We start from the raw sequence: 27,443 nt of genomic DNA, 5'->3' as shown, positions 1-27,443 counted from the left end.
CAACTTCATTCAGTGGGAGAAGGAAATAGCTCTAGGAACTGAGTGCTCAACACTGCAGGCATTGCTGTCTTCCTCAGCTGGTCCAGAAAGCCCTCCAGCCATGGCCTGTGGTATGAGATGGATGTAGCAGTGCTGAACTAAGTACATCACAAATACCTGTCGGAGCTCTGTGCAGGACACATGTTCAACTTGACCATTTGCTCTTGGAGTGGATAACAAAGGTATTGAGTTCTCTAGCCCAGCAGGATATGTTTCCCCAGGCAGGAATGGAGAAGTAAATTCTGATGAAAAAGGTGTTGCTCCAGACACATGCTCTGGTACATCTTCATATGAGATACTAGAGCCTCATCCCTCCCTCAGCCATCTCTCAGGTTCTTGCCTGGAATATTGGGAAGGGACTCAAATAAGGAGATTTTTGAGGGTTTGGAGAGCTGTGATAGAGAGACACAGGCTGTGGTGGCCAACCTGAAGTTGATGTCCTGGGTCTGTTGACAGCCCACAGCTCCCTGTGGTGCTGTGCCCAGGCAGCAGGGTACCATTGGCAGGGCTTCCCATAAGAGGGCAGCATGTGGCCCAAAGAAAGATAAAACCTGCTGAAATCCGTGCTGACAAACAGTGGTTGGCTTTGGATGGTTCTTCTGCATCAGGAGGCATAAAACAGACAATTGGCTGAACCCGAGGTTTTGTTACCTCAGCAGTTCTTGGTCCCAATCGCTACCTCAGATCAACCTTTTTGAAGAGCAGAGAGTGATTTTGTAAATGACCTTGTATTTTGGGTTATTCTATTTTTACAAAACACAAATATGGGGCCTAAAAAGTCACATGCTGTTGAGCCAGGTATTGCTGCTACTTCAGATTACAGTGGAAGGGGACCCTCTCCTGAACTGCATTCTGACTGTTGGTTAAGGCCATTCACCCTTCTTTTCCAAATTACTAGTGAGGAAATGCGCTGGTCGAAAGTTGTTGATTTCCAGGCAGAATAAACCTCAGAGGAAGCTGGAGGAAATGGGCTGTGAATGTGTAGCTTCAGTTACTGTTATTTACTTCTGAGAACGGTGAGTGATTCTGGCACTCTGCCTGACCCCATCACTCTCGTGACTCAGTTCTTACACATGTCAATAATGGACTTTGAACATGAAATTGTGTGTGTAGTTACCTACTGATTTCCTCCATCATTTGGTTTCTCCGCTTGATCACAGCTTGAGTCCTATCACTGGCTGGACAGATGATCTTGTGGTAAATTATACCCATGGTAGAGCAGAAACACCTCAAAGCACTGTGTGTCTCATCATTCATACCCACAGTGCTCAGGCTCCTGCTCTCCTGGGACAGCTGCCTTCCTTTTTGGGCATAGTGCAAGCTAAAGTATCTTTCAGTTGACTAAACTTGAAGGTGGAGATATTTAATCAAATCACAACATGGCAAACACAACCTCTGTGTTAGGAGAGCTACATTGAAGTACTGTTGATGGTTCTGTGTGTGAGCAAATATTAGCATTGCGTATCCAGTAACATGTCTGACTTAATCTTACCTGTTAGGAGTTGCTGCAGTTCTGCATGTGCAGTGAGAGGGGGGTACAATGGCAGCTCACTTAAACTTGCAGCACTTGAGAGGGCTGGAGTCTTGGCTTCATAAAATAAACATAAGGGCTCCACAGAGGTGAGAGATCCTGTGTTTAACTAACACTGTGGTGACCTTCTCTCTAATGCTGATGTAAATCATAATTTTGTCTTAAAAGGGTATTGTAAATATCTTAGGATCAGATTTTCATTTATCTGAAAGTTCCAAAATAAAAATATTTTGATACATTTTATGAACTCAGAATTTGAAAAGTTTAAGTTCCAAATTTATTTTTTTAACTTACAGCATTCAAATCCTGAGTTCATTGAATATTAGTCTGTTGTGAAACCAGAGCAAATCCAGACTTGATAAAGAGCCTATACAAAACAAGCCACCCCCTTCTCTTCTCTGCTGAAGGAGAGGTGTAAAGCTGTCCTAGATCTGAGCTCCATAGGAAGGTGGAAATATTTGTCAAATGAAATCCCTCTATGAATAGTCCTTTAACTGGTAGTAGCAGAAGAGGTTCACAGTCAGTCTTTTAAAAAGTATAGTAAGAATGTTGTTCCTTAGTGAATCCCACATTGGCATGAGTTGAAGCAAGCACCTGTTCTCAGGGCTTTTGCAGAAATGCTGGGAAATTCCAATTCTGTTCAACTCACTTGCTTACTTCATCACTGAGTTTGTTATTTTTGTCACCATCACCTGGTAAACTAGGCAAGCCATACAGGAATCCTTCAAAAGGCATCACTGTTTTACAGCTGACCTGTACTCATGTTGTTCTAGAGACAGAGTGATTTTTTTTTGCAAGGTTTTAAATTAAATTCTGAGATTGCATTCTCCATGAGGTAAATTCCACAGAGCTTGCCTGAGGAGTTCCCCCCTCCCTCTCCCAACTACTGCTGTTTAGGAATCATACCACTCCAAAGCATCTGGAATGAGAAATGCCTTTGCAGCAGATTTATACTTGGCCAGAGGGAAGTTCTCTAGCTAGAAAGCCAGAAAAAACAGAGACCTTTTAAAACGTTTGCATAACTCCTTTCAGGACTAAGAGTTCCCCCACGTGGCAGGGAGTTTTCCGATACCTGTGCCAGCTCTCAACTTGTCACCCCAAGACAGGAGATTTAAAAGACCCCTTCTGCTGTATAAGCTGCCAGATTTTCTCATTTTGCTCCTACTTGGGCTGCCTCGGTTTGCTGTCATTCCCAGTTCAGGTCTCACCAATTACTTCAATCCTGTCATTGCATGGTGAGAGCAGAGGGCTGAGAGTGTGGCCTCACATGCTTCCATCTTTTATCCCGGAGCCAGCATGCATTGCACACTAATGAAGACATGGGGTTGTGGGAGAGAAAACCCTGGATATAGGCACCCTGGCTATCAGGTTCCCAGTCGAAAAAAAATGTGATGTAGTCTTCTCTTGGTCCATTGTGGGCACCTGCCCATGGCGCCAGTTGCTTCTGTGAAGAATTTATTGGTTTTAAGAGAATGTAAAAGGGAGAAAATTACAACCTGTTGTTCCATGTTTGCAGCAATCGATGGGTAGATATTTAAAATTTCTTGCTGCCAGGTTAGGATTGGTTTAGTAGATTACTTCCATAACAGTAGCTAGGCATGGATGTCATCCTGGGCATCGTGTATCCCCACTGTATCTCCACTAATGTTCAATATGTTGATTTAAGGAAAAATTTGGCCAGCAGCCTTATTATTAATTAGCCACACAGATCTAAAAGCAAACACAGATGTCCCAAGTAATATATACCTTAAGCACTGAAAAGGCTTTGCTTCAGTACTGTTGCTTGAACAAATATTGCTTGCAATTTCATTGCATACTGGTATTTTATGTATTAATGAGTGACTTTTCACTGGGTTGGAAAGGAGATGTTTTGCCCAGAGAGCTGCCTGCTTGTAATTCCCATTGAGCAAAGAGTTTAAGCAGGTACTGAAATATGTTGGTGGATAGAAATGGATTGTTGTATTGGAGTAGTTAGACCAAAAATAGACTCTTTTGTGTGCAGAAATCACTGAAAGGTTGATGACTGGGCTTTGTAATGGGTGCTACTCAGTCTCTTTGTCCCTTGGGCTGAAGAAAGGAAGAAAATTACTAACGGGACAAGGAAAATATGGGTGAAAACAATGGCACATCTGTGCTTGAAAAAACTGGGTGCTCTTCTTGCTCTTGCAATGGCTGTTTATCAGTGTCTTGGATACTCTAGTTTTTAGGTGTCATCAGTCCCATGGCTAATGACAACGAATGCATCTCACAGCTCCCTTGATGTGGGGAGCCCATAACCCTTTGTTATGGGGTGCTGTGAACTATTTCAAGAGGCAAACAGGAGCAGGGTCAGCAAAATTCCACCTGTGAGGTGGTTGCTGTTCAGTCCAGCTCCTGTGGGTACCAGCTCTGGTTTCTACAGTTTGTTATCAAGCTCTACTTATCCAGGCACTCTGAGCTGGGTCTGGGGAGACACTGAATGCAGCTATTCCACCTCGTTGCTTGATCATATGTGCGATATTTTTCATTGCAGAACCCAGCGATAAGCCATCATCTCCTGGGTCTCCCTGCCCTCTTCTGCCCCTCAGAGCCAGCCTCTCATCCCATCATCCCCGTGCCTTTTGGGGCAACAGGCTCTCTGTTATTCCTTAGCAGATCCCTCAGGACTGACATAGAACCTGATGGGAAGAAGAGCAGCGCCCTCTTCCTCCTGCCTTTCAGAGCTCAGAAATTCTGAGCAGCGCTAGCATTTCTGGTATCCAGCCCTCCTGCTCCTTGGTCTCCAGATGTCAGGCTTCTGTAAGTTAGAAAGAAGCGAGAAAACCGTGCTTGTGTAGTGTGAAAGGACTCGTGATGATTTAGCCTTAACAAGATCCCTCCTATATCTTTAATGACCTGAATGTAAAATTTATGGTCTGGAATGCCCTGCAGCAAAGGAAGCCTTCAGCACACAGGCTGCCTTTTGCGGGGCAGGAGAAGTGAAATCCCCTGAGAGTTGGGAAGTCTGAGTGATGTAGTTATGGCTGGCACTTTGAATATATGTGTCGATTACTTCAAAACAAATATTTGCAGTTTAACTCTAATGTGCATATGGGAGGGTGAGAACTACCATGTATTAATGTTTCTTAAAATTAATATTTCTGAAAATTTTATATGGAAATAATTTTACTATTGTACATAATAAAAAGAAATTGCTGTGGGTGCATATTGGAAGAAACATCACCTGCCCTCTATGTACACCATTCCCTGCCCAGATGAAGTTTCTGAAGAAAGCCATACAAGGGACATTTGGGGAGGCAGAGACAGATATGAATTTATCTTTTTGCTTGAGAGAAAAAGTCCCTGGTGTCTTCAGCTCCATGGGAAAATCAGTGGCCATGTCTGTGCTTGTGCATGCAGCTTGTTTCATAGCAGCACCATGTTCTGAGCTGTGCCTGGAGCTTGTCTTGGAGGAAACCTCATTCTTTTCCCTCACCCTTGAGCAGGAGCAGCACAGTTGAATGCACAGCAGCCACTGTCACCTCTGTTAAGGGCTGCGCTTGTTCCCGACGGGTGTAAGATGTGGAGGTTGGGAGTGGCCAGGCTTTCTGTCTGCCATGCCCGCCCCTGTGCCTATTGTTCTCTGGCCCCTTCCCCAGCGCTTGACAAGTCACATGCCAGCTTCTCCCTCTCTTGTTGGCACGCTGTCCCAAACCCCTCATCTGCCCCTTTGCTGGCACATGGATCCCGCAGCTTCTTCCCTGGCTTAGGTGGCTCCCGGAAGGTGCTTATTCAGTTTTCCCCGTGCAGCAACAGTTACCAGCGTGGCTTTGCAAACTCCAGAGGCAGGACCTCCATCTGCCACGAACAGCTCCTAGACAGAAATTGGCTGTCTGAGGTACATGGTAGAAAATGCTAGAAAATGTACCATTTGTTTCCCTAACCAACTCTTCCTGTGTTGTGTTTTTTTTTTTTAAAGTATGTTTCAGATTCTTTAGAACAGGAAAAATAAAGAAGCTGTTGCAAAACTTGTCATTTTAATCTATTGGTTTGACAAGTGCAGCTTTTGTGTTCCTGAAACTATCATCCAACTGCTGTTTTTTTATATGAAGAGAACTAGACAGATAAATTCTGTTCAGTCTCCTGAGTGCAGCTGTACAATATCTGAATCCTGAAAGCAGTGTCACCCGTGTCCCTGCTCCATACCTGCTGCCACCAGCTCAGGCACCACATTGAACATGGGAAAAAGGGCAAAGGAGGTTGGAGCTGCACCAAGGATAAACAGGGAAAGCTGCCTGGGAATAGTTGTCTCCATGAAGTGCTCATGCTTTGATAGGGCCCGTATCCCAGCCCAGGAGATCCTTTTCCTTGGTCAGCACTGGAAATACAGAAGGTGAGTGTGGAGTTCCTGTACAAAATGGGCCACATCTCTCAGGAATATCAAACTGATTCTACCTTTGTATGTTAGAGGATTTCTCCAGCTCTATCTCTAGTTTTTTTCTTGCCACAAATGATGACTAAGAAGCCCTCTAAATCTTTCTGGATGTTTGTAGCCAACCTTTTTAGAAAAGGACTTGTTTAGTAATCTCCAAATTATTCCAGTTCCTTGCCTGAATATGCTAGATCTGATTCACCTTACTGATTCACTGATGGACAGAATAGTGTATTTTTCTACATCAATTATTGTGGTTTCATTTGCTTGAGGTCTTCAGTCTTTTCTAGGGAAACTGATACTCTAAAGTTTTCTCTTTATGCTGGACTAAATTATTCCTTTTTGACCTACTACCTGCTGCTGCTTCTGTTTCTATTAAATTATACTCCTCTGTCTTTTTGAGTTTTGTGGGGCATCTCTATTTCTTCAGGATATTGCAACCACTAACAAACCACTTCTTTTTAGGGAAAGATGAGAAATCAAGGAAAAGAAAAAAAAAGAAAGGACTGACCCATTTCCCATGTTGCCTGCTGCTGCTTTTCTCTTCACTGGGAGAAGAGATGAAATGGGGGTGTGAACAAAACTCTGCAGCTCTTCTTTCCTTACGCTGATTAAGCTGCAAGCGTGACTGGGTTCTAAGCCAGTATAAACTGGCTGTAAATGGGGGTATAACATTGCTGGGGTTTAGCTCAGCTCCATCACATGTAAAGCAAATTGCATTTGCAGGAAGGGCTGGTGTTGCCTTGTCTGTATGCAGGGTGACTGATAAGCTCAGGAAAGTTGCTCATCCTCTCCCTTCCCTCCAAGGGTGCTTTTGCTGCCCTTTGGTGCTGCCTTCCCTGTCCCCAGCTGTGATGGCAAATGATGTGCTGGAAAGTGGGAGGAAAGCACCTTTTCCCTCTGCTCTTTGCAATGGGTTTGAAAACTGGTAACAAAACCAACTTTGTCTTCAGCTTTGGTGGGTCAACAGAAGCCCCAGGCACAGGACAGAGCCCACTTCAAACCTGAAGCAACTCTGCTGGTACCTGCAAGGCCACCTGCCTCTGGTCTTCAGCAGCATGTGCCACCAAGCCCTGCTGGCAGCAAGCAGCATTTCAGCTATCCAGCAGAGCCAACATGTCCTGGAAGGCAGGGCCAAATCCCGAGCTGGAAGGGTTTTCTCCATCTCAGCCCTGTGGAGCTTCTTTTTGACATTGGCCTTGAAATTACATGGAGATGCAGAGGACCACTCCATGCTGCTCTGGAGGCTGGAAAGAGCAAGAAAAGTGGTTCTGTTCCTTGGAGCTTTTTTTCAGTGAGGAACAGTGATCATGCACAGGCCTATCCCCAGTGAGTGGATGGGAATTTTTCTGAAATGTGCCCCTATTTAGACACATATGGGGCAGGGGAGAAACATTTCTGGCTAATCTGCTGTAGATAAATTACCAACTTGAAAGTTAACCACTGGGTTTGTGTTGTCCAAACTGAACTCCTAATTCAGTGTGGATACTGCGTAACTTGGGCAGATGCCTTATTGCTTCTTCTACTTTCCTCTTTCCCAGGATTAAAAATCAAGAGGGGAATTAGGCCTTTATCTCATTTGTTACTCTTGAGCACTGAGCAGATTTTCTTCTGATCTGTTGTCACAAGGTGCATTTATAATACAGAGCAAGAGTGAAATTGCAGGGCTCAGACTAAATGCTTGTGTGCTGAATGGAACTGCAGGCTGCAGCCTCGGAGCTGCTGTGTGAGGGGGCTTTTCATGCTCTACCTGTGCTTGAAGCTTTACTCTTCTTGCCATAAGCCAGAGCTGACTGGGTATTTGCTGGTACATCAGATAGGGTGCTGCTAACTCCATGGAGCTTTTATATTAAAAATTGGCTTCTGGTTTCAGTGGCAGCCCTTCTTCTTCCTTCTGTGCCTTCTTGCCTTCAGGAGAGTGTAGATGTAGTCATATATCTTTATTTAATCAGCTGGGAAAGTGCCAAATAGCTCCCAAGGTGAAAAATAAAGTGCTTTTATCCTCCCAGCTATATATGCCCATTAGTGGAACCATGGTCCTGTCATGTAATGAGCTGAGTCAGCATGAGGAATAAAAATTATATCCTGCTTCAGCTGTCAGCCCTGTTATCCTTCTGCATGCTGACATGGTCACTGAGCTTGGCCTGGCTCATGTATAATGACCTTTATATGAGGCTATGAAATAATGGGCTTGGGTTTTTATGGCATTCTGCATCCTCATCTGATTTTTTTTCCTCTCTCCTGAGTCATGTGAGGAGGGGCTGGATATACACATGGCTGCAGAGCTCAGATGTGTAAGTTTTGCTCCAAGAGTGTTGCTGTTTTGGCATTGCTGCAGCCTCTGATATCAGCCCTGTTCAGTGCCACCCTGTTCCCCACCCCAGGAGTGGGAGCTGTGGGGTGCCAGTGGTGCGGGCAGTGCTGTCAGAGATCCTCCTGCAAAGGGGCCGCTGTCAGTCTTCAGTGTGCTCATGTCTGATAAGATTTATGTTTGAAATGTGCTGAGATAAAGCAATAGGTGGTTGGTCTGTGCTCTTGGGGCTGGGTGAAGGTGAGCAGGCAGGGCTGGCTGCAGCTCATGCCTGCTGGGGGTCAGATCCTGCTGGATCAAGCTCAAGGGCTTTGCAGAAGTGCACCGGGAAGAGAGGAAGGAGAAGCTGGTGCTGTGATTTAAAGCGACTCTACCTATTTGCAGTTTTCATTGTTTTCATTTATTTAGTTTTCCGCATGTCTCAGTTGCTGCAAAGGGAATATCTTCCCTGTCTGCTTGCAGGGCAACCCCTCTTTTCTGTCTGTATTCCATGTTACTTTGGGTGTCCCTTCAAAGTAAATTTCCTGGCCTCCCCTGTGCCTTTTCTGTCAGAAACAAGAGCCCTGAATCTCGCCAAAGGCTGGTGGTGTCTTGGTGAGTGGGAAGTGTGAGTTCAGGCTCTTTTGGTGGTGGAGAGCAAAACAGGGTCAGCGCCTCAGCTCCTCACAAAGGTAGAAGGGCACTGGAAGTCAGGCGTGGCATAACTCCTGGGCTAAGTTCTGCTTTTCTTGTCCTTTACCTAGTGCATCAAAGTTCTCTCTTAGTTTAACAAGAACCAAATCCATGTAGAGTGTGTCCAGATCTGTATTGTCTCTCTGAGGCAGAGCTGAGTTTAATCTGCACCTATTCCCTGCAACAAATTACTTAGAAAGCAGAAATTCCAGGTGAGCACCTGCTGCCCTCACTGCTGTCGTGAAAGAAACTCCCATGTTCTGTGAATCCTGCTAAAAAATATCCCTTCTCTCACTCATATCAATCAGTCTTTATAGAATGAACGTGTATTAAGTTTGTTATTGTGTATTAGTTCATGTTGTACACTGTAATGTAGAGGTAGTGGAATTTTACTGGAGACTGTAGTATTGTTAGTGTTTAAGTAAAACAAATTAAAGAACAACCTGGCCCCAGAAATAAGGACTTTTTCTTCTTAGAAACCTAGAGCTGCCCATGAAGAATAACAATACCCCTGGATAGCCATGGTAACGCCAGCATCATCATCCTCTAGCAGTCTTTGAAACCCTCCCAGCATTGTCTCAGATCAAGGATAAGTAACCAGAGCAAGATTGACTCCAGCAACATCTGGATCATTAGACAAGTAGGAAGAAAGCTGCAAAACTACAGCTGCTTTGCAAAGCTTTACTGTGATTAGCGATCAGTAATGTGGGTGCTAGTGGTTAGTCAAATGATGCTGTACCTGAATGTTTGATGGGTAGAGGAACCCTGTGTAAGACCACATTTAAGGCACTCCAGGCTTGGCTGGGACAATTTTTGTGACAGTCTGCCTAGGGACTTGAGTTATATGGCTGGACTTTGTGAACAAAGATTTGGGAAGGGCTCTCCCCACATGGAGCCTGCACAGTGGATTTTTTAGGTGAGGCACAGCATGAGTGGAACTGGCTAACTCCACAGGTTCATCTGCCACGGCTGAGTGAGCTTGGACAGTGACAGTGAAGTCCTCAGGACCAGAACCTACAGCTCTGGGGTATTCCCAGGAGGTCTCCCATCCAAGTAGTAACCGGGCCTGACCCTGCTGAGCTTCTGAGATCTGACGGGATCGGGTGTCAGAGTGGCATTTAACTGCTTCTGGACTTGAGTAGGCAGTGATGATTCACATCGTTGCTGACAATGCTTTGGTGAGGCCAGGGGCACGCAGAGCCTGCCCTGACCCTTCCAGCCCCAGGTAGAAGGTAGCAAAGCTCAACGTGGCCAGTTGCACAGTCCATGTGGGGCTGCATCACCCCAGCCCCGGGGGGCAGCAGCACCCAGGACCACCGCATGGGTGCTGGGCAGGTGTCACCTGTCCTGACACTTCAGACTCCCTATCCCGGGCAAACCAGCCATGCCTAGGGGGACTGTCTGTCTGCGAGGTGTGCTGGCTCCTGGGGCTGTTTGCAGCTCTCAAAGCCCCATGCCGGTGCTCCGGTGATCTTTTCTGTTCGTGAGGCTGCTGGAGGACTTTGAGAGCCGTCGGATGCCTGTGGCTAATCTTGCTTTCGGAGAGGCAGCGGGAAAGAACGGCGCCGATTTATTCCCCCAGACAGAGCCGGAGCTCCCCCGCCGTTGTTTGTGCTGCGTATTGCGATGTGCCCAACCCCTCCTTCCCCCGGCGCCGGCCCGAGCACCTGCCGGTCTCCAAACGTCACCAGGCTCCGCATATAAAGAGCAGGCGATAAAGCATCTCCGCGACTCCATCTCTCCGAGAGCCGCATCTTCAAGAAGCGAGCCATACGCAGGTGCAAAGATGTTTTATTCGGGTATCCTGACAGAGCCGAGTAGAAAAGAAGTGGAGATAAGGGAAGCGGCATCTCTCCGCCAGCAGAGGAGGATGAAACAGGCGGTTCAGTTTATTCACAAGGATTCTGCAGATCTCCTCCCTCTGGATGGGCTGAAGAAACTGGGGACTTCGAAAGACACTGTAAGGCTTTTTTGTGTTTCCTGGAAAGCGATTAAGAACCTGATAGGGCAGAGTCTATCTGCATTTTGTCTTTGTGCCATTTTTGTGTTAGGAGGAGAAGTTGGTTGCTTGTGGAAACTAATTTTAAAACATTGAGACTTTTACATGTGAAAGTAAGGGAGTACAGACATGATGCTAGTTATAACCAGAGTTGCTTTTTTCTAATAGGTACTTTCAGACACCTGGCACACAGATCTAAAGGCTTTTAATGATTTTTTAACTTTTGCATGAAAATGAGATACTGTTTGCAGCACAAAAATCCTCTCTGAATCAGAGTAAGCCAAAATGGCTTCATGTAATACATGCATGCAACCACATGTGTTTGCCTGTGACGTGCACATATGCACAACACATAGTCATAAACATTCAGTAAAGTGTAGTCACTTTTACTTCAAAATATAAAACTGTCAAGATCTTGCTTTGATAAAGGCTTATGCATGTATGGGTGGGTTTTGTTTTTTAAAAGAGATACATAATTTCAAGTTTAAAATATTTGTATTTACAATGACCCATGTGATCCTGTTCTTGACACATGATATTATTCAGCATGTCTAGGGTCTGGAGAGGATTTCTAAATACTCACGCATGCAAATGTTTGAGTTTTCTTTAATGGAAAAGATACTTAAATGTAACATCAAAAGTTCTGACATAAGGAACAAAATCTAGAAAATGCATCCTGCTGAGGAAAGCTCCTTTTTTTTTGCCAATTGTTGCAAAACTCTTGCACCTTGTAAAACAGTATTTGCTTTTTTCAGTGCTTGGGTAAAAAAAGTGGATCTTTATATTTTTAGTGGCGTAGTTTTGTTCTGTCACAGTCTTTCTGCTCAGCTGGGTTAGGCTTGACTCTGCCTGCCTGAGACAAGTGGAATGAGTTGGCTGGTCTCTACAGTGCACATGGAGGTGATTTTTTTGATATCACAAACATTTTGTTCTGCAGTAGTAGGAGTGAAGCTCCTGCCCAGAGAAAGGTTTGGAAGGAACTTTCCTGGTCACTGCTGAATTTCTCTCTAGTGGGGAACTACAAAGGGCCTTTCAGAGAGTGATGGTGTTGCTATTACTATTATCTTCAGAATCTAAATAACATCTTGTGGCTCAGTGGCCCACAGTGTGCAGGGCTGAGTCCCTGGTGACAGATTTCTGCTCTGCCCAGACAGGAAACAACAGGTAGCAAGACCCAGGGGCACTGAGCACTAAAGTCCTTGGCTCGGCAGCAGTGAGGTCCAGGTTTTGTCCGAGCACCAGGGGCAGAGCATGGGGCTCCTTACCCCCACCTTGTTCACAGAAATGTCACCTGAGGTTTCCTCCCTGCTTCTGTGCCCACTCTGGCTGTGCCATGGCTGCAGCATCGCCCTGGCTGCACCCATTGCCCCTGTAAGGAGGGTCCACTTGGGATGTGCCAAAGCCCTGGGGGGGTCCACAGCTCCTGATCCCCTCCAAGGACAAAAAGGAGGTGTGGTGTGGCATTGCCCATCCTGGCTACCCTGGCTGTGGTGGATCCCTGGTTCAGGATAGGGTGAGCTGGTATGGGCCAACCCACTGCAAAATAACCCTTGTCCCCATGCCATAGCAGGGGATAATGGGACAGCGAGCACATGTGGCCAGAGCTCCTTGGGTCACAGCCTCCTGCCCCATGGGCTGTGTGGAGAGTCCCCAAAGCAGCAGCACTGGCACATGCTCGGACCCCTTGCCACAGTCCCAGAGAAGGTACTGTGAATCTCAGGGATGTTGCAGTGGGTCGTGTTGCAGTGAAGCAACACTGCCGGCACCGCTGCACTCAGACCACACGCAGCTGGAGTGATGCATTGCTGTGAGAGGACCTACCGTGTGTCCCCACTGCCACAGCTGCCTGGATGTCACAAGAGTTGTCCTCAGGAGCAGCAGGAGATTGAGCATCTCTGAGGCTGAAGAAGCACCAAAGCCCTCTAAAATATGGGATCCCACCTTGGCATGGCCACAAACTGAGAGGTCCGTGTCCAGAGGGGCTGAGCTGCAATTGTCAGGAGGCTCAGGATATCAGAGGTCTTCGCCCAAGGCATTTGCACGTCTTTCTTGTGAATAACTGCACAACTCCTCACAAAGCAGCACGTTCTCATGCCTAAAGCTGCGCAACAACGGTGGTGACGTGGGCAGAGGGGCTTCTGAAGTGACCAGTGTTATTAATGCAGGGTTTCCCACAGGGGTTTTCCTGCAGCCTTGACAGGAGAAGAGAGGAGGTAACAGCTCCCCAGAGGCAGGGACAGGTGGTGAGAACAGATCCTGTCTATCAAAGTTTCAGCTGGCAGCAAACACTCTGATTTTGGGGAGAAATCCCCTTCCTTTTGGCCACAGAGCAGGGGGTGCTATGCACAGTGAAGCAGTGTCACTCTGCAGGGTGGTTGCACTGGTGTCTCCCACTTTGTGTGCCATCATTTAGCTCCTGAAGCATCTTTCCTGGTGATGCCATGTACAGGCAGGCTTGGTAAATACTTATAATGATTTGTGTTAAGCCTATGATAATGTCCAATGTATTACTCTGGCTAAGATCAAACTCTAGGTCCTCTTTCCCTTTATGTACTACACTCTGCCTAGTGTAAGACCAAACTATACCATAGCATAGCTACATTGAATTTTACAAACGTAGAACTAGATATACAGAGCAGATATGGTTTTGTTTTAATGCCTACTTGACTCTTCCCTGAAGCCCAGAAAATTGGCACGATATGGTCCTTAGTTGGGATATGAGCTTCCCAACACAGTAACTGTGGCCCTCTTCCCAGCTTGGACATGGTGTGCTGGCTGTTGGCAGCTCCTCCTGGTGCTCTGACACTTCTCCCTTGCCCTGAGAGCTGCCAAACCAGTTTGAAGGAGCTTTGCCTGAAACAGTCCTGCATATCTTCACAAACCGGGAAACAAAGTTATAAATAGCAATAACAAAAAGCATTTCCCCCTTCCAGCATGCCCTCAGAGCCCCCACTGGGCAGCCTGAGCACGACTCTGAGTGCCTTTCTGCCCCTGGCCCCAGGTCCTGCAACTGGTGCAGCACTGCTGTTAATTCCAGTACATTCAGTTGTCCCCGCATTCCCACTGTGCACACCCCAGGATTTGTTGGGTCTTGGCTGAAATGCAAAAAGCTTTGATATTACATACACTGTCTTGCTCAGAGACCTGGCTGCTGCCTGGGCACCCAGGGGTGCAGCTCTTGTCCCACCTCATTCCCCCGTGAGAGGGACCCAGGGCATGTGAGCACAGGATGCTGCTAGCAGATGTGAATTTGGATGAAGGATGGGAAGAAGAGAGAGAAATTGGTCATTTCTTGGGATAAGCTCCACTGGTGCATTAAAACTCCTTTTTTAATACTGTTTAGGTACAGAAGAGAGGGCAAACGCCCCGAGATGGGTTTGAGGAGGGGAACAGCTGGCATCTTTCCTGACTTTGATCTCCACTTGAGTGAAACTGTTGACGGGTCTTGTTATCTGCAGATCTAGAAGCCAAAATAGTGGGAAACCTGCCAGAGAGATACTGCAAGCTGCAGCAATATACTTGCCTGTACATCAGAGAGGAACAGAACCGGGAAGAATTATTTGTGGTTTTGATACAGTGGTAAATAGCTTCACCAAAAGCTGGTGTCTTCACTCTCTTTTTTAGGTTTCTACCATGACATTTTTAGGGGATTAAAGGTTTTTGCAAATTCTGAGTTGGGAAGGGAGATATGAAAAAATCCTTGTTTGTGTTTATATAGTGCTGAATGATACCAGGAAATATTTTTGCACTGACAGGATGAAATGTAACATTTTATATTTTATAAAACTTTCAACAGTTTTGTACAATGCAAAGGAATACAGTGCCAGATAATCTGGGTTACTTCAAACACTGGTCCTGGCTGTGTGGCCAGCCCACGCTGGAGGAAGAACACAGCTGCCTTCTCCACTGCTGTCACAGGGACATTTTTCTCCTCTTCCTCACTCCCAGACACGGTCCACTTGCAGTTTGCCAGCAAAATATGCATTTGCAAATGTTCCCTGACATGTTATCTGTTTACCAAGTACGTATCCATCACTTGAGTCATCTCTGTGACTAACATCCCTCACTCTGTTGCACACAAGAGTCAAGGGATATACAAGTTATAGCTAACTAATTAATAGCCTGAGACAGGATGGTGCTGCAGGGAACATTTTCAGCCCCCTCTTGATAGATTATTTCTGTATTGGAGCACAGTGTAAGGAACATTCGTCTCCCCCCCCACCCCAGCAGGATTTGCTGTGGTTGTCAGAAGAGCAAGTGTCAACAAAAGACAATCCTTTTTTTGGTGGTAACTCATGTTCACTCAGTGATGGTTTTTTTCCTTTTGATGATGGATCCCACATAGGATTCGTTAAACCAGGGTGTGAGAAAACCCATGTATGTTACTGGTTATTAATCCATAGGAGAACTTGTAGTTTAAAAATTAAGGTTTAATTCAAGGGTAGATGACAGTTAAAATAGCAATGTGCTGGTGATTGAGGCTAGGCAGATCAGAGGAGTATCAAGATTGTCCTGGATGAAGCGATTTAGAAATCTCTCTTGATCCTAGCTGAGTGGGACTGGGCATGAGGAGGTGACCACTGTGTGACAGGCTGTCTTCTGGCCAGCTTGGTGAACTTCACCCATCTACTTTTACAGTCCAATATCCCCTATTTTTTTCATTTTTTTCTTTAATGATGCAAAGAATTAGCCCTCCAGATGTGCTCCTGAGCTGCTGGCAAACATAAAGGGCAGGAAGAACATCCCATCCACTCTCTCCACTGTCAACAAACCCTGGCTTGCATTTTCACTCAGTTGTGGAGGGCTGGAGGTGCTCACAGTGCTGACTGTGCATCTTGACTTCTGCCTCATATAAGGGACTCCTCTCTTCCAAACTGATTTGCTTATCCCTGCACACAGGGTCCATTACTAGTCCAGCCAGTCTGCCTGTCTCTAATCTGCTTAAGTGACACTGGTTCCTGCTGTTTGATCTCACTGGGAAGGCAGTAGTGACCAGAGCAGAGCATGAAGGAGGCAGCACAGTGTCAGATTTGATTCCTTCCCATCATGACTGTGGCTGCGTTATTGCCTGTACACAGGGCACGTGCTCTGTCACAGTGGTCAGACATAGCACACACACCCCAAAATGGTCATGGAATTTTATTTCAAGTCGCAAGTTGGATGCAGAAATAAGAACAGTGAAAAGTGGGGACAAAAGGAGATGATGGGTCCTGGTGACCACTGGTGCTGGCTGCATCTGCCCGACCCCATCAGTCAGGTCCAGCTTAACTGCCTGTGTTGTGCCTCCGGCAGGATCTGAAGCACCAACATGGCTGCAGTTATTTTTGGATGATGCCAGGTTGCATTAGACTTCTGGAAGTGCTGCACAGACAAGACGCTGTGCACAAGGGTGCGTGCTGGGCAGCTCAGAGAGCTGTGGCCCCAGGTTTTCAAAGTTATACTGACTCTGAAATCCCCTTGGGATGAGGAGGTTTGCTGGTTTAGATGTCTCTGCAGACACACAGGCGTATTTAATTTGAATGCAAAAATTCAGAAATAAGCTGATAAAAGGTCTCACTGTGGACAAATTAAAATCAGAAGGAAAGACAGTAATGGGAAGGGCAGATTAGCTGGGCAGAGAAATGAACAGATAAACAAGCAGAGTCATTTCACCTCCAGCAGAGTATGTTCATCCATGCATGACAAACATTAAACATAAAAAGGATTTTGGGAAAGTGGTTGGAGGAGATTTTGAGAGGCAACATGCTTCTCACAGAGCAAATGGAAATGACAGAGAAAGTGAGAAGCTGCTGCATGAGACATTGGGGGTTCCTGGAAGAATACTTACCTATCTACTTACCTACAACCGGTTTACCTCTTCCCTTCCTGTCACTTTCCTCTTGTGGCATGGCCCTCAGGCCATTAACTCACCCTTGGCAGCTAAAATGGAGGGAAGAGACACATAGGGCAATTTTAGACCAAGTCATAGACCTTCATACTTAGGTGGCAAATGTGATTGAAAGGTAATTTGTTACATCTTAGTTTTTCATATCACTACAGAATTCCTGATATCAACAGATGAAGGCAATCATGGCTGAAACACCAGCTTGAAAAAGCTAGACTTGCTTTGATTCCTTTATGCAAGCCAATCTTGAACTAGAATTTGGAAAAAGAAAGGCATCCCTCCAAATTCTGGTTAATATTTTGGAAGTATTATTCCCTTGAAAATAAAAGTAGTTCTCTTTAGTCAAAGCCAAGTAAGCCAGAGCTGGCTAGGAAGAGTACCTGTAGTCTGGGAATGAGGGAGAGTGAGACTTTAAGGCAACCCTACTTGTGAGAGCAGAGTTGGCCCATGGTCACCACAGCTAGACTGGTGATGCAGGTCACTGTGGCTTTCCTCTGACTTCACCCTGCTCTTCTGTGTGTGTTCTTTCTTAAAGCAACCACACAATATCCTGCAGAAACGCTTGATGGAGACGAATTTATCAAAGTTACGAAGCAGCCGAGGCAGTTGGTCTCCAAAGGGTGATATCCCATCACAGACCAACAAGCTGAATCAAACCAAACTGGGAAGCTCTGAAAAAATGGAGGATGAAGAGCTCATAGTGGTGAGCTGCCAGGTAATAGTCCCTCCCTAGTCTTTTAGGGTTTTTTCCGACACATTTTATTTCTGACACCCTCAAGCTGTGCTCTGTTTTTCCATGTTTCCTGGTTCAGGTTGTGTTCCCCTGGGACTGTCACAGCTGTGGGGATACATTCTGCAGCTCCAGGCTGCTGTGGCAGAGACAGCCACCTGGATATCACAGAGAAAACCGGTCTGATGAATGTCTTCCTTTGCACATCAGGGTAGCTAGGATGGGGCAGCACACTGAAATACAGAGGTGTAATTATCTATGGCAAATCCCTGTGCTCATAGTCTATTTGTTTGCCTCAAGTGCCATCCCTCTTTTCTTTCCCAAGAATAATTTCACATTTCTCTTCTTTATCCCCATGCTCTTTTGTATTTCCTACTCTCCTCTATATCTCCTCCTGCCTGGGGCTGCCCCTTCTGCTCCCTGAAGGTGCAAATGAGCCAGGAAGGGCTCAGGACACAACACACATCTAAGTGTGCAGTGGAGCAGGGAACAGGCTGGCACGAGGAGATTTGAAGGGGACTGGTGTGTGCCAAGCGGAGACCCTGGATACCCTGCACTCATCCTGCACCCCACACATCATTTCCCCTCTCTTCTTGGTATTGCAGTGTGCAGGGAAGGAGCTGAAGGCTGTGGTGGACACTGGCTCACAACACAATCTCATGTCATCTGCCTGCCTGGACAGGCTAGGGTAAGTATCCAACTGGATTTCTGTTTTGTGGGAACATGGCACCTGGCAGCACAGGCAGTGCTATGGGGGCTAAGCCTTCGCTCATCTCAGTGATGACCGTTCTGGAAGGGAGTGCTCTGGGGTGTGTATGGGCAAGCCCCTGAGCCTCCTATTACAACCAAATCCCGGCCCAGTCTTAAATGGCAGGGAGATAAAATAGAAATCCAAGGTGAAACCCATTCACCTTGGAGGGAATCCGTTCAGACGTTGAAGGCATTTGTGGTTTTTCAGTGCCTGCCTGTTTGTCATTCAGTTCCTCATGAAACAGCTGAACCTCCCCCAGCCTTTTGTGACCCTGGGGCAGGTTTGGGGCTGCAGCTTTGCAGATCCCTATGGCAAGGCAGGGACCCCGCTGCTGGACATGCTTCTACTGGCGGCTGCAGCACTGCTGGCCCCAGCACCTGCTGTAAAGATGCTGTGTGGATGCATGTGCTCGGAATTTGGTGTCTGATGCTGCTCCCAACAACAAATTTCTCCTGGTTAAAGGAAAATGAAATGTATTTATGGAGTGGTAGAGAGGTGACTGCCAGATATTTACAGCAAAACTCTCTCTGATCTCTGAGGAGCAAGATCAGGCATCAGCTCACCGAGTATCAAGGAGATTTTGACACTTTATTCCCACGGAGTCATTGCTCTTTGTAACTAACTTGCAGTGATTATGCAAAAAACAATGGCAGCTGCTCCCACCTGAGCACTACTGAATAAATGGTGCCAACATTAATCACTACTTTGCCCAAGTGTTTAGTGACTGGAACGTGGGTGCGCTTACTACAACCTTGTCACAATTCATTGCGACAGTGCATTGGGAAGGCTCTCATCTCACAATTTGCTACACTGGCTGCTTTACCCCACTGAGACTCACAGTGATGTCTGTGACAGTTCATCTGCTCCCTGTGTTACTTACGTGTGGCTGGTGTGGTTCTTGCAGCACCAGTCTGCTGCAGCTGTGCTGCCCCTCAAAGACTGCTGAAGAAATAGGGGATGGCCCATTTCTGCTCTCAGGTTTTGGGGATTCCCCTCTGATCTGAGTGGGACCACTCTCGTAGCAACCAGCCAGGCAGCTGCAGTTACAGGGCCCATGTGCCTCCCTAGTGTTACTCATCAGTGGTTTCTGCTCCCTGGGACCCCAGGGACACTGGTGTGTGCCAGAGCCCCACTGCATGTGCAGGCAGAGGGACACCCAACCCAAATGGGCTGCCAGCCAGGGCGTGCAGCAGGCAGGGCTACCTCACAGGCAGCTGCCTTCATCAATTTTGCTATCTGTGTTTGTGGGGACAGAAGCTAAAGCCAGATTAGCAAAGTGGGTTAAAACCAGGGTTTTGATGCCTGGATCGCTCTGCTGTCACTGTCGTAGGTCCTGTGTGACAACAGGCACTGGTCCAGCATGTTTTACTTCAAAGCAGTCCAGTGGCAAGGATAAAAGATGATTTATGTTTAAATCCAGCCCTGGAAAGCAGCAGGGAAGAGGCAAGTTGGGTGATTTTGTGTTTAGGGGCAGGAAGAAGCCCCACTGTGTGCTTTGCTGGGTGCTGCTGCCTGCAGCTGGGGCTCAGCAGCCCTGGGGATGGGCTCAGCTGCCCAGGTCTCTGGCGACTCAGCACCTCAAAGCAGCATGTGTGTGTCTGAGGCTCAGGCTCAATACCTCCCTTCTCTTTCAAAAATCTTTTTTCATCTTGTTGTGATGCCACTCAAGCTCTCTCTCTTGTCCTGAGGAAAGCAGTGGAGTAACATCATAGGTTACCACAGTGTGAGAAAACTCCTGTGGAGCTGGAAGGCCAGAAGGAGGCAAGTGAGCTCCTAAACTTGTCTTTCATATATTCCCATTGATTTTTAAGGCAAGACCCTAAGAAAGCCACAGAGGGTATTCAGCTCCTTCTCTCTGCTACCTCTCCCAGTCCCTGTACCTGTGCCAAATTGTGTGGGCAATGCCCACCTCAGTCCCAGGGCCTCTGCCTCTGAGAGGGCTGGTGCCCCCTGAACTGACAGACAGACACACACACATAAACACACATACTCTCACTGCTGCAATGCGGCTCAGCAGAAAGGCACCTCAAATAGCTGAAAAGTGATATGGCTTTTATCTGAGAGAGAGATCAGTGCCTCAAACTGCCTTTCCATTAGATTCTTGTTCAGTTTAAAAGAGAAACTAAAGCTAAATAATTAATCAGTATTGTCAGACTGGTTCACGGAGTGTAGATAGAAGAGAGAACTCTACCTGAGGTATTTCTGACATCCTTTTTTCCTTTCTGTGGGATGAATGTGATTGATCTGCCCCATTTCCTCTGAACAAACCCAGCAGCAGCACCTGACAAACTAACACGTGTTGGGCATGCTCCCCCAGCTGAGAGACATGTCTAGCTTTGAGAAAAGGAGGCTCAGGAGGGGCCTTATCACTCTCCACAACTACCTGAAAGGAGGCTTTAGTGAGGTGGGAGTTGGTCTCTTTGTGCAAGTAACAAGTAACAGGACCAGAGGAGATGACCTTAAGTTGTGCCATGGGAGGTTTAGACTGGACATTAGGAAAAATTTCTTCATGGGAAGGGTGGTCAGGCCTTGGAACAAGCTGCTCAAGGAAATGGTGGCATCACTATGCATAGAAATGTACAAGAAATGTGTAGATGTGGCACTTGAGGATATGTTTTAGTGGTGAGCTTGTCAGTGCTGGATAAACAGTAGGACTTGATGTTCTTAGAGCTCTGTTCCGGCATTAACAATACTACGATTGATTCCATGGGGACACAGTGTCGTGAGCTCCACCAGTGGAAACCAGAATGGACTTCCCCATCCTTACATGCACACTGTATTAGGAGCAATTTTAATATCAACAGTTCTCCTGAGTCTTGATGAAATACAGGGAAAATATTCTTTAGGTAAAACCCAAAATTCAGTACAGAGCTGTGCTTGGGGCAGTCCCAGAGCTGCATAGTGGTTCGTGCTGTAGTCTGACATGGGTTTAAGCTGCTGGCTGCCTGCAGAGCAGGCAGCAGTTTTCCAGTAACAGCATGGTAATATGAGCGAGCTAAGAGCACTTCAGGTGTAAGAACCTCCAAACACTGCTCCTTGATGGAGCAGCCAAACTATGGCTGTTTGATGTTAAAAGTGTTTTCAATGCACAGGTTAAAGGAGCATCTCAAAGCACTCCCTGTTGAAGATGAGATGATTTCACTGCCGAACAAGGTGAAAGCGATTGGCCAGATCGAGTGCCTTACCCTCACAGTGGGAGCAGTCCCCGTGGAGTGCACTGCCCTCGTCGTGGGTGAGTGTGTGTGTGTGAGCTCCTCTCATCCTCTGGGTGTGAGCTGGGGTTCTGCGCCCTTTTACTCCAGCAGGAAAAATGAAGCTTTAGAAAGGTGTTAAAGTTAAAATAGAGAAAATCCCTGTTTGGCCCTTCAGCAGGAGGGGACATGTGTTCAGCAGGGCTGTGCTGGTGGCACCAGGTGCTCTGCCATGCCGATGGAGCAACCACTGCATCTCCCTGCAGGTGCATCTGCCTTTGCTTTTCCAGAGTAATCTTCTCTAGAGTTACTCAGTCCCTTTACAAACAGGATTTTATTTAGCAGAGCAGCCATGAAGGAAGGATGGAGTCACTGACAAAAAGCATAGGAGGGCATTTTGAATGTATAAATGTGAATGGTCCTGTTTTTTCAGAAGACAATGAGAAACCCTTCTCCTTTGGGCTACAGACACTGAAGTCTCTGAAGGTAGGGATTTGCCAGCAGGGTGCTTACCCATGCTGGTGGGAAGCTGGGACCACTATGAATTGCAGTTTTCCCTCTTACCTAAAGGCATTTATTCTCTACAGTGTGTCATAAACATGGAGAAGCACCACCTTGTTCTGGGGAAGACAGACAGGGAAGAAATCCCGTTTGTGGGCAGTGACAGCGCTGCATCAGGAGAACAGTAAGTTGGCTCGGGAGGTGAGCTGCATGTGCACCCCTGAGCCTTACGGCTCAGTGCCCCCCAAGTAGGGCCATGCAGAAGCCCCCAGACCATTGCTGCAGGAGAGAGAGAGAGCTCTCTGACCCTGGCAGAAATTGTTTTCAATAGCTCATTGAGTTTGAAGCAGAGTCCCTGGCTTTTTCAGCAGCCTTTGCCAGCTTTTGCTGCTTTTTTTCTAGTAAACATTGTACATCAAAGGGGGTGTCTGAAAACACATGCATAGGGAAATGCCTTAGGAAATGTACTTTTTGGAGGTCACTCGGAAGACTCCTTGAGTTCTGCTTTGACAGTGTTCCCAAACAAAGCTTTTTCTGGAAAATATTTATGGAGCAAGGCTGATAAACCCACATGAATGTTTGAGAGAGAGAGATCCTGCCTGGAGATAATGGTGTTGCCACTTTTCCCCGCAATGCTCCAGCTGGCCTCCTGCCAGCTGTTCCTGGTATCCCAGACTTTTTCAACCTTATCTCCCTGAAGAAAGATGTGCTATACCTCTTAAATGTGTATAGCTGTGGTGGCTGGCTCTGCAGGCAAGCAGGCAGCAGGCAGGGTAAACCCCTCCTTCCAGGTGCAGCATGAGGCTCCTTCTCTCTGAGCACTGAGTAAGAGATGTGTCACTGTTTCCTGCCTCTGACTTATGAAACTGGCAGTGCCTGAGAGGGGGATTTGCACTTAATGTGCAGTGCTTGTGGTTGCTGGGTGAGGAGCAACCTAAAAAATGTTTGCTCACTGCTTAAGAAATCGTCTCTGTCACATGATGAAGATCAGCATCTTCTTTACCTGCCTGTCACAACCAGGCACAGTCATCGTGGATGTCCTGCATCCCCTCTGCAGCTCCAGCCTGCTGTGCTGGGCACCGCCAAGCTCGAGGAGCCTGAGTGGAAGTAGGGAAGGAGCACACTTTCCTCACCTAATTGTTTTTATGGTCCTTGGGGAGTGCTTGAGGGATGTACAGACTAGTGCAGGGAGTCAGGATGAGAGCACACCTGCATCTGTCACATGCCCAGGACAGCCGATGGTCATGGGTGCTGGCTGTGTGTGACCCCAGGGAGTGGCAGGTACAGCACTGTGGGGGAATCATGCAAAACCACCTGTCTCCTTTGAAATAGAGATGCAAGACATGCAATGTAGTTCTGTCGCCACTGCAACGATAATTTTTTTCATACTGTGTTCAAGGCCAAATTATGCTGCCTTTTTTTTCCCCCCCCCCATGAATAATGCCTATTTTATTCAATGTCTTTTCCCTCTTGTTTCAACAGTTTGGAGGCGTAAAGAAAAATTGAAACACCGTCCACACATAAGAGCTTGACATCAAAGAAATCCTGTGCAGCTGTTCCAGATGAAACAGCAGTGTGCCGCTTTGAAAACATTTATACCAGGCTACAGCTTGAGAGCTAAATGAAATCCTGTTTGTAGCCAGTAATTTAGAGATATTGTCATGTTTATCTGTGGGTTTTGAGAAACAAACGTGTGCTTGTTTTCTGGACCTTTTTATATAGTGTCCTCTTTATTACAAACAGTTGGGAAAACCTTATGAATTTCTTCTGATGAGAAAAATACTTTTTATAGTGGCCTCATATGAGTAATTATATTTAGCTGTGATTAGAGGCAATCAGAATGAGATTTTTATTAATGATTTTTCCAGGGACTAAGCATTTATATTCACTTAATTGATATTGCCACATTCAAATGGCCATTACCAGGAAGTTAGAGTAAAATAAGAATGTTAATACACCTAGGAATTATAGCTCATCCTATTGGCATAGTATTGTTGCCATGTAATTAGAAATGCAACTGCTGGCTGGATGAGAAAGAGCAATTGCAGAATTACTAATAGGTTATAGGGTTCTCTGCAGTGCTGTGGCAGAAGCACAGAAACAGGGCTTGGGAGGGCTCCCAGGGTGACCCACTGCAGCCCCCAGCTTGCTGTGGGGTTGGCACAGGACCAGCTCTCTGGGGCTCAAAACCCACAGAGGAGAGATCCTCCAGGCAAGTCTTGGCTGTCTGCCTGTGGGGATAGTCAAGAAACTTAATCATTGTATTGAGCCAAAAAGCAACAAACAAGCACAAAATTATGTTTTCTGGGAAGCAGCAGATACATCAGGGTCCAAATGGCCTCAACATGCCCTTGGTTCTCCCCTGCCACCAGTACTGGTCCCTCTGCCTGCCCACCACCCCACCTGCAGCATCCAGGCTACGTGCTGGTGTGGGTTACCAGCTCCTCTTGGACTTCAGTGCTGCTGCCAGAAATGCCATATTTTTTATATGTATCTATTGCCTGGAATCTTAGGTACAGTACTAACCTTGATCACCCTCATGGCGAGGTGGGAGTTTTCACCCAGACTAGCATTTCATTTGGTGTTTCTGTCCTGTAGCAGCAGGGTTGCTACTTCCTGTGCCACTTGCTTGCAGATCAGAACAAACCTATGGTGTTGCTTGGGGGAGCCTGGCCTCACAGAAGTAGCTTTCTAAATTTTTAAAAGCTAATAATTAGTCATAGTCATCTGCTGATGAAGAGGCATCTTTAAAATTCAAAATAACATCTTTGTGATGTTGCGTATCTGTTGACAGCCAGCCGCACTGCAGCCGGATCTGCAAGGGCCAGCTGTGCCGTAGGAGCAGGAACGCTGCTCCGGGAGCTCTTCCTTAGCAAAAACCCTTTGGCCATGTGAGCACAGGCTGCAGGGCTGCTCAGCTGGGCTGGAGGCTCCTGCATGATCCAGGCAGATGCTTGTGCCCCTAAGCCTTCCTGCATACATGGTGCACCTTATGCCCAGCCACCCCACTGGGTGGAGCATCAGTCGCAAATACCAACAGCACCGCTGGCATTCTCACTTAGGAAGTATCTTGGTGGTCCTGGGTGAGGACCAGTAACTCTTGTCACCTTGTGGCCATCAGCTCAGGTCCAGAGCCTGTCCCACCAGCCAGGCTCCTGCCAGCTATAGCCAGTCTGTGCCCACTCACACCATCTCCTACCTGCCAGGGCGTCTAAGTTGGAGCTTTATCTCCTGCAGTGGATTTGAACCCCTTTTCGATATTGGGTATGTCTAGCACATCTGAGCTATCTGTATTTTGAGCTATTTTCTATTTTGGTGGTAGGTTTCAGTGCTTTCTCTACGTACAATATTTTATACAACACAGCTGTATATATATCTATACATATATATATTTACAGGCTTGGGCTGTCCAGGTCAGTCCCACTGATGTGTTGTGGAAATATTTCAGTAAATATGAAATGTATTTGATTATTTTATATTATCTGAGTTTGGTATTTTGGTGGTACTTTTTTTTTTCTGTTCTTATTACTGTGCTAAATGTCAAATTAAATCTAAATAAAGCTACATTGATATTGCTGTTTATTTGCTTGTACCTTGGATATGCTGGGTGTTTTTAGCTTTCAGTGCACTTCTCTGTTGAGAACAGGAGTTAGTTTCACTCTGAAGTCTGATGGGGCTCCACACTGCTTTTGGAAATGCTGTTGGGAATTGCCATCAGACGGAAGGAGAGAGGCAGTGGAGATGCACTAACCAGGTAGGCTAAATGGCACGTGGCATTTGGGGTAAAATGTGAGCACTTGAAATCTCGTCGTTTTGTTGCCTTGCCATGCCTCTCCCTTCCAAAGGAGGTGTGAGAAAGCTGAGCATTTATGCTGTGTTTGGCTATATCTTGCTGGGGCAATGCCAGCCAGTGCAGGCAAGTAGGAAGGCCCTTTGTAAACTCTGGAAAACTAGGGAAAGAAAGGGGCCAGAACTAAAGACAATTGAGGCATATGTGCAATAGCTATATGACCACAGACAGAAGAGCAGAAGCCTGAGATTAGGGTATTCCCCAGAGGTTTGAATGTGGGTTTAAGGACTTGCTATCTCTGCCCAGATGGGCTTTAGGCTGCTTCAGCAGTAGTTGAGCTCTGTCTTACCAATCAGAAATTATCCTTTTACCCACTGAAAGTCCCACAGCTAAAACCTTTAGTGGAACAGCAACACTCCAAGCACAATAAAACCAGCTGTCCTCAGTGCTGGGCTGCCTTTCTCTGAGTGTGGAAAGAAACCAGGCTCCTGCAATAAAGTGGAAAAAAAATGAGGAGGATAAATGTAGAGGCAAAGTCTCCTGCTTCCTGGAGCTGCTAAAGGTTTCTGGACGTACTCAGATTGTTCCTGATGCTACAGAGCATAACCCTAACACATGCAAATGAAGAACCAGTGGGGAAAATTCTGTTTATTCTGTGCAGAGCAAGGCTAGCCCTGTGGCTTTTCAGAGGTGGCTCCTGTGAACAGCCTGCTCTGTGAGACAGGACAGCTGCTATAGGAGACAGGTGCTCACCTCAGTCCAGAAGGATTACAGACAACAGGAAGTAACATCAGATTTCTGTACCTACCTAAGGACTTGCATGGCCACAGAGGCAAATGGTAAAGCAGCTGAGCGCTACAGACCAGCTCAGCAAGCCCTGGGTACTTGGTCTCGCTTATCTTCAGCACAGGTGTGTGTCTATGTACCTTTAGCAACCTCTCCCCAACATGGGTTTGCAGGAAGCCCAGGCATAGCCCAGTAACTGAGGGACCTGCTGCCTCTTGGCAGGTGGCTGGGGGCAGAGGAGACACCAGTGACTGAAACCATCTGGGATAGGAAGGACTCGGGAGATAAAAAAGAGAGCTGTGACAGGATGTTACGAGAAACCCCTGGGGTGGCAGGGGGGTTTGTTGAATGACTTATGGCCCAGCTGATTAACACTGTCATACTGCACATGAACATCTCACAGGTGAGGGCAAGAACAACCCCCCACCCCAAGCAGCCTCAGGGAAAGTGAGCCAGCTGTTCTTCAGCCAAAGGGCGTCCCAGGACGGTCCCTTGTGCTCATGTGGTCGGCACAGCATGGTGGGACAAAACACCTCTCCCCACTCCAATGTTTTGCCTTCATTTTGGTCACTTGTGAAGTGAAGACAAAGCCTGCAAAAAGAAGACATTAAACAGAAGTCTTGGTGGGTCCACAACAGAGCTCCAAAAGCTGGTGGAACATGCAGGGTCTTGATATTTGGGTCTTGCAATTAAGATGGCCTATGTAAGTAACAAAATCAACACTCACTGAAAACCTTAGAGACCCAGAGATCTGGTGGAGGGTGGCTGTGAGTCTCCTGATTCATGTCTATTTCATTGCAAATGATGCACCAGAGGGCATGTGGGCAGGCAGTAGCAGAGGAGGAGCACCTTAGGGCTGCAGAGTGGG

At 46.8% G+C, this 27,443-nt stretch overlaps 1 protein-coding gene across 1 annotated transcript; it reads left to right on the top strand.

The window, feature by feature from the left end:
- The first annotated feature begins 10,604 nt into the window (after positions 1-10,604).
- On the top strand, positions 10,605-25,581 carry NRIP3 (nuclear receptor interacting protein 3). The gene is made up of 7 exons (XM_071559515.1): positions 10,605-10,903; positions 17,362-17,541; positions 18,162-18,244; positions 21,400-21,539; positions 21,932-21,984; positions 22,086-22,183; positions 23,482-25,581. Exons 1-7 carry the CDS (start codon positions 10,730-10,732, stop codon positions 23,492-23,494), a joined length of 741 nt encoding a protein of 246 aa, XP_071415616.1. The 5' UTR covers positions 10,605-10,729; the 3' UTR covers positions 23,495-25,581.
- The last annotated feature ends 1,862 nt before the right edge of the window (positions 25,582-27,443 follow it).

The sequence above is a fragment of the Pithys albifrons genome, chromosome 6, assembly GCF_047495875.1.
Source record: "Pithys albifrons albifrons isolate INPA30051 chromosome 6, PitAlb_v1, whole genome shotgun sequence".
NCBI lineage: Eukaryota > Metazoa > Chordata > Aves > Passeriformes > Thamnophilidae > Pithys > Pithys albifrons.
Note: the sequence above shows the minus strand (reverse complement) of the source record. Positions and strands in the feature narration are given on the sequence as shown.